The sequence below is a fragment of the Chelonoidis abingdonii genome, chromosome 15, assembly GCF_003597395.2.
Source record: "Chelonoidis abingdonii isolate Lonesome George chromosome 15, CheloAbing_2.0, whole genome shotgun sequence".
NCBI classification, from domain to species: Eukaryota; Metazoa; Chordata; order Testudines; family Testudinidae; genus Chelonoidis; species Chelonoidis abingdonii.
The window spans coordinates 37,321,667-37,336,920 of NC_133783.1; the positions used below are offsets into that span (position 1 = coordinate 37,321,667).

The window sequence follows — 15,254 nt, forward strand, 5'->3', positions numbered from 1 at the left end:
GGGGCATACCTTCTGGCAGAAGACTCTCCACCTATCTGTTTAGGGCATCTTTAAGTCCTCTTTATGTTGCTGTACAGTGCAGAGGGGACTTAACCTGGTCCAAGAATCAGGCCTTTAAAAAATTAATGCTTAAATATTTACTTTTTGTATTTGAGTCTTAAACAATATACACAGAAAATGCAAGTTAGTTGTTTATTGAGCATTTTGAATATTTCTAGCATTATAGGAGTAATAAATATTTTATACTACTACTCTTGTAAAACTCTGTGTTGCTTTTTTACAGAACAATTGCAACACATACAGAAGATGAAGAAGAAAAACATAGTCACTATCTAGATGCGTACAAGTTAGCTCAGAAAGCCGTATATGAAGAAGAAGAAGTGTTTAACAGTATCTGGAGCTTGCTTCCAGTTCACGAGGTAAATACTTTTACTGTATGCAAGATCTATTCAATTAGTATTATTATTAATTGTATTACGGCACTTCCTACAATCCCCATCTGAGATGGTGCCCCATTGTGGCAGGCAGGGTACAGAGTGAGAGAAAATCCCTGCCCAAAGGAGTTTAGATTCTATATAGACAAGACACAAAAAAGATGGAAGGGAAAATAGAGACCCAGAGAGATGAGATGATTTGTCTAAAGTCACACAGGAGGCCATTGGCAGAACTAGGAATTGAATCTAGGTCTCCATAGTCCCAATCCAGTGCCCTGTCCAATAAGCACCATTGCCAATCCTGTTTACTGAATCATGTCGTAAATATTTTTACACCAATAGCATTCTTTGTAAAATTTGACAAAAAATTAGATACTAGCATTGCAAATATATTCTTTCTTTTGAAATGAGCTAATTTCCCACTCATTTTTTCAGAATTTAATTCCAATATTTATCCAGATACTAAAGAAATCAATCAAAAACAGAACTACCTGAATTTGACATTATTCTCATAAAAATTCACTATAAATCCATCATAAATTTGAAACCCTGCGTAATAAAGTACAGCAAAGTTGAGGAAGAAAAAGCAAATTAGGAATGCCAATTAATAGAAATTCTAAAAGATAAACTATGGTTTCACTCAAATCTTACAAAAGAAAAAATATGACATTACGATGAAAAATCATCATAACTCAGATTAAATAAAACTATAAGGAATTTGTATTGACAGTTTTTGATCAGAGTTCACCAGAGTTCAATAAATGATTTGTCAGATAATGAAAATAAAAGAAGTTGGAATGAAAATAAAAATAATAGCTCAGGATAAATTTGTCACAAAATTTAAAAGACTTTTTTTATTTCATGTTTCAGATAATGCGTAAAAGAAAAATTTCCCATATGAAATTGAATTTTCCATTTATCCCAAATATTCTAAATATTATAGGCCAGATTCTCCAGCCCACTCTGCTTCCTTTGTGCCACTTGAGTAGCACAGGGGCCATAACTACCAGGTAGAAATACATGCTAACAAGCATGGAGCAGGCGTTAACTAGTTCCTACACCTCCCTCCCTGCAGGCCAGGAATCCCGGCAAGCAGATCTTTGGGGATTACTTACAGCTGCCAAAAGTTAAGAGTAGTCCCCAGGCTGTTGTAACCTTCATTGGGCGGGGCAAGAAAAGGGAGCCCAAACTTCCCCCAGTTCCCTCCACTGCAGATTATCTGCCCTCTCCTCACACACCACCTTCTAATCTGTGAGGTGAACAATGTGTTTAGTTAGTTCAAAGGAGTTTATTACATTTACCTAGCCCAGTGCTATGGCCTCAGTTTGTTTGAGACTCAGAAGCTTTTTACCAGCAGAGCACATGAAACCAAGTTTTCTTGTTAAATACCATAACTTCCCTTTCATTGTGAAATGAGAAATGTCATTACTTTCCTTTCATTGCGTGAAGCCACATTCCATTCTTAGTTTACCTCTGTGCAACTCTAATGAAGGGTCCACACAGAAAGTTAGTGCATGACACTCTAGTGTGAGGTAGATTGACTCCCCTTTGTGCCATGCACTGACTGTTTGTTTAGACATGTGTAATTGAGAGCAGAATTGGCCCTTAGTACAGAGTAAATATTTAGGCCTTAATCATGCAAATGGATCTATATGAAGGTAAGAATCCTCTTCACCTCACCCCCGAGATCAGTTGTCTTTTGCTGGTACTTCTAAAAATGGTACAGATAGCATATTTTTGAAGGATAGCTATTTTCATTTGTCCAAGTTGTTTTCAGCCCATAGACACATTTCTGCTGCTTAGTAGTCTGTCTAAATAGTAAATTATGGTGGACACCACAGCTAGCTGTTACTTGGCTAAAGCACTTACCTGCCTAAGACAGTACCAAGAAGAGTTGTGCTTCCCTGCTGTGGGGGCTTACTCTGCTAAAATTGCCTAGATTGGCTAGAAGTGAAATGGCAAAGAAGGGGGAAGTAAGCATTGTGTTGGGTATTAGGAAATATATATCCCCTTTCTTTTTGAATTAGCATACAGTAAGTTATTAGGTGAGAAATATACCCTTCTGTATGGTCTGTGATGACACTAAAATAGTATCTAGATCTGTCAGAAATATACAGGATAAGGGAAGACATTATACAGTTACCAACTAGTCAAAAATGGGTCATTCACTAATACTATGAATGCACAGTGGGATAAACCCTAGAGTAAGACAAAGATAAGAACTGGAGACCGTTATAAACTTCACCACTTTCTACTCCAAGTGCAAGATCCATTTCTTTGACCTTACTTTCTCCAACAAATACAAAGCTGCTGAAAGGTGCTAAGATACTACAGTGATACATATAGTGCAACAATCTACACAGAATAGAGCAGGACACATTAAAAAAAACCCAAAGATCTGAGTTGAAAAGGGATGCATGTGTGTATGTCAGTCCCTTCTGCTTGGCCAGTGATGCAGCTCTGGATACCCTACTTGTCCAGTTTTCCTGCATGTTTCTCCATGATTTTTTCCTTGTGACTTCTTACACGTGGAAAAACTTTTGTGAGGTGGTCTGAAATGCCACTATCCTCTGACCTCACCTGAAGACCCACTTCTACTGTGATGCAAATGATTTTGGCAAGGATGTGAAGAATTTCAGGATAGTCTGTATATTTTTGTGTTTAAAAATAAAGTAGGTTATATTTTCTAGATGAGGGTAGTTGCCGCCTGTCCACTTTACTTGTCTATTGTACCCTTATTTCTTTCCCTGCTTTATTATTTTCATTGAACTATCACAGTGTGCTATAGTGTAGCAATCTCATTATTGTGTATTTAAAATGTGTGCCTCAAATAGTTAAGAGTTCTGAAATTCTAACTTTAATCCAATAAATTAGCAAAAATATTAACACTGTATATTTAAAGATAGATTGGGCAGGGTGGCACATGCCTGTAATCCCAGCTGCTTGGGAGGCTGAGGATGGCGAATTGCTCGGGGGTTCTGAGCTGCGGTAAACTATGCTGATCGGATGTCCGGAGCCACTGACAGCCTGGCCAGCAGGTGGCTCAAGGACTGGCTAGAACATGACTGATGTGTTGTAATCAACGCTCTCTCTGTGAGAGCTGATGGACCGATGGATTAAGGTGATTTAAAGATAGACTTCCACTCAGTTTTCTTATATTTCAGATTAAAAATATTAGTATTCCATTAATGAGACGGCTTGCTAATATGAAGCTAAGCTTTGTGGAAATTAATTTGGATATTCTTCATCTTGTTAATGTGGAAAAAAAGCTGAGAGAACTGAGAGAGGGATCACTTAATCAAGTTGTTGAAGAATTTGTCAGGTTAACACCTGATAGTGCTTCTGTGGAACAGGTAATTACATATAATCCTGCCTATGATTTATCTATAAATGTTATATTTTAAAAAAATCCTTGTGCTAGGCTAGAGGGATTGGCTTAGCAGATCTTCCTCTTCTGATTAATAACTGCTAAACAAGAGAAAGGGCTGGCAAATCTTTCATTTGAATACTGGGGCACAGAACATTAAAGTATGGGTTTTCACTAGCTTGTTATGACATTGGTCGTTCTCTATACCAAAAAGGCTCTTGTCTCTCCAAGGCAAAGACTTGAGGATGATTGTCAGAAGCAAAAGTTGAGTGAACTTGAACTGTGTCTTCACTGAACTCCATTTCCCCATTAAGTCACACTCTTTTCACCACCCATATACATACTAAGACTGTAGCATTGTATTTCATCCTTAAGGCGCTTCATTTTCAGGTTTTACTGAGAAATTCCCAGGTTTTAAAAAAGCAGGGGTTTTTTTTACAGATTTTTCACCTGAATTTTGGACCACTCAACGACATGAAAATACTGATTATTTTAAGAAAATCAAATATATTTCATTAGGTAGTTGTGTTTGTTAATAATAAATTAGTCTTAGTGTAAATGTAAGGCTCTCTGTTAAAGTAAGGCAATGTAGTGGAAGATGCACATGCATGCATATGTGTATGTTCTATTGATACACTTCATGAAATAAACCACAATATTTAACTATTTTACTTTCAGAGCTGTTACTTTTTTCTATATGTTGCTTTTTTTCTGTCCTCCCATTCCCCAATATTAACCCCAAAATTCACCCTGAAAACCATGAAGTTAATTGTATGCACTGATTTTCACTCATTTTTCAATATTTGTGATATACCTAAATAGAAAGAGCTTTGCATATCTTCCAACTAATAGTCCCAATCAACGCTCCTGCTGTAAACTGTGTGCTATGAATCCTCATAAACATTGCATCACCAGGCACCCAGTACATCTGGGTATAGTGCTTACTATAGTGAGTTTAGAGGATCAACCCGTAGATTAATTCCTTCTCTTTAGGCTAGATTATCTGGATGATGTAAGTGGGCATAGCTCCATTTAACTAGATGGATCTATACTAGTTCACCATAGTTGAGTATCTGGCCCTGACACTTTCTACTCTTACTAGTCCACTAGTGTATGTATGAAGTTAACCTTGCACATTCCACCAACACGTGCAGTTATTTTAGGAAAAAAAAATCCAGTGGTTCTCTATATAACAAGAGAAGGATTGTTCTAAGAAACTAATGCCTGGAAGCTGAAGCTAGACATATCAGGAATAAGGTGCAGATTTTTAACAGTGAGGGTAATTCATCATTGAAACAATTTACCAAGAGATGTTCTGGATTCTCTGGCACTTGAAGTCTTTAAATCAGTATTGTATGTCTTTCTAAAAGACACGCTATAACTCGTCGAGAAAGTATGGGCTTGATGTATGAATCGCTTGGTGCAATTCTACACCCTGCATTATGCAGGTGAGCTCAGATGATCAAAATTGTCCCTTTTGGCCTTGAAAATTAACAGAGCCCTTAACATGCTTTGGAAAAGCAAATAGTGGAAATTAGTTTCCAATATTGCTAATTTTGGAAAATCTCATATTTATAAATTTTAGTATACTGAATTTCAACATTCAAAATAAAACAGATTTTTATTTTCTGTTTTCATTTTCAATTATTGCTTCAGGGTTCAAAGAAAGGGAGGAATAGAGCTGAAACTATCTTTATTTTTTCAGAGAAAAGAAGATTACATGAAGTTGAAGAATTAATTATTAGGTTTCACATGCAACCCCAAAACCCAATATTTCAAGCTAAAGAGCAATATAAATCTATGAATCATTGATTCATTCATGATGGCTAAGAGAACATTTCTTTTATATATGAAAATCTGACTTGATTTATCATATTTTTGATTTTACCAGGGATGGATAAACATAGGACGGATTGTTGGTCACATTGCACTGGCTCAGTTAGCAAGTCTACAAAGTCTTCATGCAGGATGTGCTGATATCAAAGCCAAGTATCTGTATCTCACTGGGAAAACTCTGCGTTTACTTGCAGTTAATGTGGACCCCTTAAATTCAGATATTTACTGGAATGAAAATGTTATGGTATGAATTTGGTTCTAAATTAAGATTATTAGATATATATTGATGGTAAGTGCTTACTAGACTGTTGGTCTTTAGGTGCTATTAATCCTTTTTTAATTGAAGGATAGATTGTGCAAATTGCTCAGAACCCATAGTAAAAGGAGCCTTGCCTTCCCCAGAGCTGTCAGGTGCACACTTTCATTGTGTTCTACAGTCCCATGCGGCTGGCCACGTCTGCTGTAAGCCCTGCTTCCTCACTCCCTTTGAGATGTGTTCCTGGGGGCTTGTCTAAACAAATGGTTAGTGGAGGGCAAGCTGACCAGTAAATCTGCAACACAGTAGCATGCCAGGCACTAACTGTCCATGTGAACCCTGCTGCTGCACACTAAAAGTTCTCTAGTGCACTTTGATCTAATCCACTTTTAAATGGAAATAGGTCATTGCACACTAGGGAACTTTTAGCCAGGTCCACATAAACAGTTATTGAGCAGCACATTAGTGCTCTGTAGCTTTACATCCCAGCTTGCCATGCACTGTTTGTGTACACAAGTCCTGGGAGGGACTTAGCAGTCAGTGCACTCCCAGAGCACAGAGTGTAAAATTTTGTATGTCTTTTGTATAGGCTGTGCAGTGAGAGGGAGACTTCTGCGCATGTCTGTATGGGCCAGGCAGAATCTAATTCTGAATGAACATGTATAAAATACAATGAATGTTATCTGATAAGCTCAAGTTTACATCTTTTTACAATATTTTGACCACTGGGAAAAAAGAGTTGAGCCTCGTCAAATCCTGAATAAAAATGTTCATGAGACCTGAATTGAGCAGAACATTTACCAGAATGTCAAAATAGTGATGTCAGGGACTGGAGGAGAAGGTTTTCTTTAACTCTTTCACCCCTGCTTCCCCACTGCATGACTGTGTAGCACAGTGTTGCCTACTCTTGTGATTTTTATCATGTCTCATAATATTTGGTGCTTTCCTTAAAGCCTTAGCTCCTGAAGTCAAGGAAATATGTGAGAATCTCAGTTTTTATTTAAAAATATAAAAATATGTTTCCAACTCTCATAGTTGTAGAGAGAAACTTTAAAATATATACTCTAATTCTCAAAACTCAGAAGGCAAAATAACCCCGCGCCCCAATTATTTATTTTTTTTTTGAGCTCATGATATTTAAGACAGTTTCATGTTTTCTGGGAACCTGACTCAGGATTTTGAATGCTTGAGGATAGAACTACCGTTGGCATTCCACTGAAACCAGTGAAGTCACTCCCTTCCCACCATCCCCTAGTGTATTTTCATTCCTGCTTGTGGGAGGAGAGTGAGAAGATTCAGAGATGGGCTAGATTCCAGGGATTAGCCAAGGAGACAGACCTTGAATATTAGTTCTTTAGTATGAGTCCTTTTAACACTGCACTGTACCTGAGTAAATACCTCATGCTCTGGTGGGCAGTTTATGTCTCACCATTAAAGTTAATAAAGTTGTGGTCTCCTGATTAAAAATCCATCCCCATGTCTACGTTTCATTCTCCTGCGTGTCCTGATTAATGTTAGGTACTTAGCAGATACATCACTATCACATGCTAACCGGAGTTTAATGCCTCATAAACTTGCTAATTCACTTGATATTAAGGTATTATTGTGGTGAGATACACCCTCTCTCCATTTTTAAGGCTGAAACTAGCTTCCTCTGTATCCAGCTGAATTTCACTCCTCCTAACTTTAAGCACAATAACTAATCCACTTACATTTTAGTGAGCTGGATATATTAATGAATCCTCTCTGTTACTGGTGGGTAGGAAGAAACTCCATTGAACACCATGAAGCCTCCCACAACCAAAGCAGAATGCAGTGAACATGAAATGACAAGTAGCAGTTCTCCCATTAGTAAAAAACAACATGATGAGCAAAGGAAGAAAGCAAATGAATTAAAGGTATTTCACATAGATATTTATATAGATAATTTGATGGCTTCCTTTTTATGCTTGGGGCTGATTAGCCTCATGGTTGAGGTGTTCTTAGCAAATGGAATCTGAGGCTGAAGAACGAGCGTTGTAGCAGAATTCACTCTTATAGACAATTAACATTTTAATACAAAGCTTTTAATTAAATATCCAAAGTAAAGAAGCAAACAGAAAATGGGGTTGGCAAGTTGCCAACTTTTTCAAATACAAGTTACAAAGCCTTTTGGGTTCTTCTTTCTCATCATTTCCCCTTTTCTCCCTTCACATTTTCCTCTTCTTTCACTCTTATCTCTTTTCCCCATCTCCCTGGTTGCTGCAGGTTAACTAGTCTCTTTTTCCCTGACTAGCTGTCATTTGGTTTAATTTGTATTCAGAACTGAGGTGGGAGAGAGTGTGTGGGATTTGCACAATGTACAGTAAATAAACAAGGCAAACTTAAATGTGCCTGTTTTTCTTGTAAGAAATTTGAATTATAGGAGAGGAAAGCCTCTTGAGGAGAAGGAGGAATTGAGAGTAAAGAGTTTTTCACTTGCCTGAGTGTGTACAATCCCATATTCTTTACCTTTGGCATATTTTTGGTACATTCTTGTTCTTGAATATTTTAAAGTTTTCTGCTGCAGGTGACTGGATCAAGAAGCTGAACTGCTGTCTTTATTGCTGGCAAGCAGCTTTAAAATTACACAAGCCAGTCAGAGTAGGAAGTTACTCTCATTCACAAGTGATTAGTGAGAAACAACTATAGTGATTATACATATGCGAACAGTGCTGATTGGCTAATAATGACTGGCATTTTGGTGTAATGCTAGCTAGTACGTATACATAATTGTAGATGTTTTATTGTAGACAAAATTTCTCTTTTAAAAGAAAAATATAAACTAGGTTAGATGTTTTTTAAAAGAATAGTTTAATCAGTATAGCTCTCCACTAACTGATCATTCAGTCTAGTCTCTTGATTGCACACTAGTAACTATCACGGATGTTAACAGATATTAAATGCATTCCTTACAAGGAGACTAAACCCATACAATTTTTAATCAAACTTAAAAAAAATATCATTATACAAGAACAAAACCAGATTTATCTGCCAAGATTGTAGTGATCAAAAATGCATCAGTTATGTATTTATGTAATTTAACAAATATTTTAATGTAGAACATTTTTATTTTTATTATTTAGAGAAAACGGATTTTGGCCCAAAGATACCTCTCTCAGTCCAGTGAAATTTTGCTTCAGTGCATGAATGTTGCATTCAGTAACAACATAATTCATATTCTGGCTGCTGCTAGTCTTGAAATCATTGAATGCATTGGACAATTTGATCCAGTTGCAAGTAGCCAGTTTTTGGCCCTTCATCAGGTAACACAACTGCTGCTTAAGTCCCTCTACAATATAAAAAAAGAACTTTGAGTACCATAAGTAAATTTGTCTATTTGGATAGCATGACAGCTGACCACTAAGAGCTAGGTAGTCGTATTATTATTCATAATAATTAAATATAAATATGTTTGCTGATTTTAGTGGTTTTTGTCAGTGTATTATTGACATATGACCATTGTAAAACCTTGATAATTTTCATAGTATGGACTTCAGGTTTTCCGTAGTAGATGCCATTATTGTAGCATTTTACTATGTATAAAATATCATAATAAAATTAAATGAACTAAAACTGTACTGCAGTAAAAAGTGCAATTCTGCCCTCTGAAGTGAGTGTGAAAATGGCTGGGTTTCTAGGATTGTGAAAATGGTGCCCTGAGTTTCTGCATTCATTGTGTTAAAGCAGATTGGAAAATTTTACCTGTACATTTGGTTTGTCAGATTTATATCTACAGCAGTATGTCCAATCCTTTGCATTGTTGACCATTTTCCAGCAACTAATTTTCAGGCTTCCTGAAGGTGGTTTAAGCTGTCTTCTTCTAGTTACCTTGTGTTTGTGATTACTAGATACTGAATTACTGAAATAAATTTCCGCACACCTTTGGAAGTACTCTTCTGGTACAATCCCAGTGGGCCTGATTGGGAGGCCCAGGCTCCCATAAACTCATTAGAACTTTCTTCAGCTCAGTGCAGGGAGGAGCATTCCAGCAATCAGGACTAATGGAGAGATCAATTTCAGAAAGGAAATTAATAGTTAAGAAATCTTCCAGTCTACTGTCAAAGCTTTTACACTGTTTTGTAATTGTAAATAATGGTAATATGTTTGCCATTTCATTTCACCTTTTTATGACAACTATTTGTATGAAACATTTGGGAAAATAAACAAATATTAAAATATTACAGAGCTGTTCATCATCTATGATGATGAAGGATATCCTGCTAGCAGCCACTTCTAACACTAGCAGCTCTCAGCTGGCAGCACTATTGCATCTTCAGCATCACTTAAAAGAAAATGGGGACATAACCAGTAATCTTCTAAAAAATGTGGAGCAGAGGCTAACTGCTACCTCAAAGGTAACTTTTTGAACAGTACTATGTATGAGTGGAGCGAAGTTGTTCTGGAGCAAAATAATGACCCATAGCAAGCCAAATTATATATTATTATGCATAATATTTATACGTATGTATTAGAGTCTATACAGTTTCTTTTACAGAGGAGTATAAATGATCCAGATGTATATTCCTATGGAAATGCTTTAATTGCTTTTAGAAAATATAAATGTTGAGTTGAAATATTTTGCTATTTCTTTCTACTGATAATATTAATCAGTTTCAACATTTGGTAGTTTTTTAGCTTGATATGCAGTATAGTAGGCAAATAACTCGTGTTAATGTTAACCATGAATTATTGATTTAACTTCATTTATTGTGCACTACACTAAAATAGTCTTTTCTAAGTATGCCTTTTGCGAATAGCAGTGCCTTATTTTTTTAGAACTATTAAATATCAGTCTCTTGATGAATGCATTGCACGTGTTGTTCATAAAAAGATAGGAAAAGTAATGTCAGTTTTTAATTATTGTACAGGCATGGAGAAATCTCTGTGTTCTTGCACAACATTTTAACATCGTAAATGAATTTCCACCAAACTTCCATATACTCATTCTCCAGCATTCAGATGACAGGTATAAAATTTTATCATTTTGTTTTGTACAAACTTTATTTTCCTTTGCCAAGTTATTTTGACTGTTTTTTTTTTTTTTTTACCATTTACTTCTAATTATGTTGATTTTGTAACCTAGGGTAAGTGAACAAGTTCAGAAAAAATAAGAACTGACCAAAACTCAAATATGAACCTAAAGTTATTTTTCAGTTTCCACAATTCTCGCTCTTTCTGTTCCTCTGGGTGGACAGGAGAGACCCAAAATCTTAAAAGTGGTCCACAAAATTCTACTTTACAGCCCTCATTTTTCACTATGCATCCCCACAGAGATGGTGGGAAGAGTGACACTTACTGGTTGAAGGACCAGATATGTATTAGTGAAAGTCTCTTAACAGGTGTAGCAGCAAAAGAACCTTCTCCCCAAGCTTTCACACATATACTTGGGTGATGTTTGCTTACAACTCTGCAGGCTGTCTTCTTTACCTTTCTTCTGCTCCCTGAAAGGAGAGAGTGTTTTCTCTCCTTCCCCAGTCCTGTAAAGGCATATCCATAAAGCATCTGGGAGAATGCTTTCCAATGCTGATAGACAGGCTTGAGCTATCGGACTAAAAATATCAGTGTGGCCATGGCAGCTTTGATTAGCCACCCAAGTATAATCCCACCCAACTCCCTGGGTACATAGTCAGCTAGCCCAAGTTACTACCTGTGGCCACACTGCTATTTTTAACATGGGGCTTGGCTACCCTGGAGAGTTGCAGCGCTGGTGATGGGGTTACAGCGCTGCAACTCACTCTGTGTACACACTTGGAAAGCCCAGCCAGCGCTGCAACTCCCTGGCTGCAGCGCTGGCTGTACACCTGGTCTGCTTGGGGTGTAGCGATTCCAGCTAAGGAGCTGCAGATGCCTATTGCAAAGCCCATGAGGGAACCGGCGCTCAGGTGCTGCCCCCACGACCTGCGTTTTTACAAGGAGCTGGATGCGATACTGGTCTGACCCACTGCAATCTGAGAACCACGGATGGACAGTTCAGAGCCCAGGAGAGAGGGTGAGGGGTGGAGGAACCCGAGAGTGAGGTACGTGGGTGGTAAGAAGTACCCGCGAGTCCAGGAGGCATGCGCCAGGAGCTCTTCTCAAGTAGGAGGAAGAAGCCAGTCACAGCAGCTGGAACTTTTGTGTAGAAGAAGCAGAGGATCGTGTGCCCGGTAAGCAGCTTTATTTTTAAGTAGGGAAAATGTTTTGTGAGAGGAAGATGGGGGGTGGGTTATGTGCCTGGCATGCATGCATGCCTAGATGTGGAATAGCGCATTGATTTGGTTATCACGTCGCGGTAATCGGCCTCTGTAATCTCTGCAAAAGTTTCTGCCAGAGCATGGGCATGTGCTGCGCAAGTTTATAGGGAAAGCTACCGTGGTCCTTGTCCCAGTCAAGGCTAACGCGTCCGTTGCCACTGTGCCGTGAGGGGTGGGGACATTGCTGCACACAGGCAAGCACATAGGGACCCAGGGTGGAATCCACATTGCTGGAGAAGCCCTCCCGCTCTTTCCCAGGTGACGCGGAGCAGGATATATCTGGAAGGATAATCCTGTGGAAAATGTAGGGAATATTGTTCAGTGCACTGTCCCCCCAGCTGCTCTCTGCTTCCCCAATGCACAGAAACCCATACCTTATCAGGCCTGCTCCCTTCCTAGGGGATGCAGCAGAAACATCCAATTCCAGGAGTAAACTGCTTGGGCATGTGTGGTGTCAGGTGCACGTCCCCTCAGCTGCTCTCTGCTTTCCCCAATGAACGAAACCCCTTGGCCCTGACAGAGCAGCATGGAACATGTGATTCAGGTTAATTGTACCTAGTCCCCAGTACTCAATGTGTTCTGCTTCAGCTCGTGAGCTCTATATGTGTGCTTAGCTATGTGTAAATGATGGCTGACAAAGGTGCACAAATCCTGCGCTCCGTGATTATAAAATGCAGACTCTGTAAAAAGTCTTCTTCATCTGTTGTGTTTTTTTTTAAGGCCTGTAATCCTACTGGCACTATAGTAGTAACATGATGAGCTACCACATATAGGGTTGAGAACGGGGCAAAGGAGAGCTCAAAGAAGGATTTGGTTTGAAAAGCAGTATGTGTATGCAGAATGATCAGTAGAGATGTGCACGGGCTGGGAATTGATGGCTACCGGACGTGAGAGCCTGAAATCACTCTTGGTAGAAGGGAGAGGCAAAGGAGAATTGCATACAGAAGTAAAGGAGATTGGCTAAAGAGAGGATAAGCACAATAGCACGGGAAACACTTATGTGCATAACAACCTACTCACATGTGGCAGCTGGGCTAATCAATCACGTGGATGGTTCACCCTGATACCTAGGTCAGTTACTAGGGTCCGGTGTTGTGGTCACTTTAGGCTCCTATTGCAAAGTTGTTCAGAATCTACATAACACAATTATGTGCTAGAACTCCCTACTCCCCATTCTCCAAAGGGTCCTCTCCTTTGCCACTGTTGCCTCAAAACCCCCTCTTCCAGTATCCCTGGTTCTTAACCACCACCAGCTGCCCCACATCTCGTACGTTCACCTACCGCCTGAGAAATACGACCCTTACCCTCTGCACTCAACCCCCATGCACCATGCCAGAATAGTAATTCTGAAGTGCCATGCAGGCATTGCACACGCATCCAGGAGACATAATTCAAACATCTGATGTACAGTTCAGCACCTACTCACCCTGCCCTTTTATGTACTGTATTTTAATAAATGATTTCTTGGCTTTTTTAAAACAGTTTTATTATTGCAGAAAAGAAACATACTGTAACCCCAAAGGAAAGTCATTGTACCCATGCACTTAACCCCAGTGCAAGGCCACCAACTATCTGTTGCTATTCAGCCCAAATGCTCCCCTGATGCATCCCATAATCCTTGAAGCCTGCTGTGCTGGCTCTCTAGTAGCCCTGCTCTCTGGCTAGGGCAATTCACCCTCCAGGGTTGAACCTCGGATGTCCACTTGTCACTGTAATGTTTCACCCTCCCTTCACAAAAAGGATCTTATGGAGATACAGTCAACTGCCGGATAGTTGAGACCAGTCAGGGATTCGCTGCTTTCCCCGAGCCTATGTTCCCATGAAGAACCTCCAAGCGTCCTTTTAACAACAGCGAAAGGACACTCCAGTCATATCTGCACGCCAGCCTGCTTGAATGGTCTGCTGTTCTGTCACGCACTCCTGTATACGGTTCTCGATGAGCCAACATTAAGGGGTAAGACGGGGTCTCCCAAGGATCCAATGGCATTTACGTCCCCTACGTACTTCTTGATCTCAAAAAGTACCCGGCTGCAGCTCTACCTGAGCAGTACCACTGGTTCCGAAAGATGCGTGGCATGCATGCACCTTTCCAGGCGAGCACTGTGATAATGTCAGTGAACGCCACGTGAGTCACAAAGGCACCTGGAGAACCTAGAGACATACACCTTCGAGTTAATTGTACCCGGTGCCTGTGGGGTGGGGGCCAGAATAGACGTAATGCGTCCATCTATCGCGCCCTCCAACAGTAGGGAAACCCAATTTGTCTAAAGCCATCCACAATGTCCTGCACGTTCCCAGAGTCACGGTTCTTTTAGCAGGAGGCAATTGAATGGCCCCGGCAACTAACAGTCAACACATTCCGAACAGTCCGACTTTCCCACTCCAACTGGTCTGCGAACGATCGGTTAGCTGTACTGGATGTGCCATTCCAGTGCAATACACCGTCTTCCCTACTGACGTGAGCTCTCAATTCGTGTCTGCGCGCGAGAACTGCGGGGCTGAGCTTCAGCACACAAGTCCATGGACAGTGGCTTTCTCATCGCAATTTAAAAACCGCCTATTTTTTTTTTTTTTTTTTTTTTTAGAAGAGAATTCAAACCCATGTCAAAAAAAAACAATTTTTTTTTTAATTTTTTTTTTTTTTTCTTTTTTTTTTTTTCGCATGTCCTATTCATCATCTATCTTGGATCTGATGGTATCTACCTATTCCTCTATGTTGTTCCCTAGTCCTCAAAGGCGTTCGTTCCACGGTGCTGAGCACATCCGTTACTGCCACAAGCAATTAGGGCACGCGCGATCAGTCGAATCTATATCATCGATCTTCTGACTCATTCACTGTCACTGTCACTTTGGGCTGAAGAATAGCTCAACTTGCCAAACGTAATGTGCTGGCGACATTTATCAGCAAAGTCCTCAAGCCAGCTCGGGATTCCATTTCTTTTACAGAAAGCGTGCTGAGACTCAAAATGGCCAGTGGGGCATGGGACAGGAAGCAAATACCCGCACCCCTTCCGTTCCCCTTCCCACAACCCACAAGCGCCAAAATGGGACGAGTGCTCGGATAGCTGCCACAATGCACCATTTCCCAACAGCGCTGCAACTGCTGA

At 39.7% G+C, this 15,254-nt stretch overlaps 1 protein-coding gene across 1 annotated transcript in view; it reads left to right on the forward strand.

The window, feature by feature from the left end:
* Positions 1-15,254, forward strand: part of CFAP46 (cilia and flagella associated protein 46) — a 178,237-nt gene that overhangs the window by 115,635 nt on the left and 47,348 nt on the right. Inside the window, exons 41-47 of the mRNA XM_075072713.1 lie at positions 284-419; positions 3,599-3,787; positions 5,693-5,881; positions 7,657-7,791; positions 8,998-9,177; positions 10,099-10,269; positions 10,783-10,880. Coding sequence (XP_074928814.1) covers positions 284-419; positions 3,599-3,787; positions 5,693-5,881; positions 7,657-7,791; positions 8,998-9,177; positions 10,099-10,269; positions 10,783-10,880 — 1,098 coding nt within the window. The remainder of the gene's footprint in view (positions 1-283; positions 420-3,598; positions 3,788-5,692; positions 5,882-7,656; positions 7,792-8,997; positions 9,178-10,098; positions 10,270-10,782; positions 10,881-15,254) is intronic.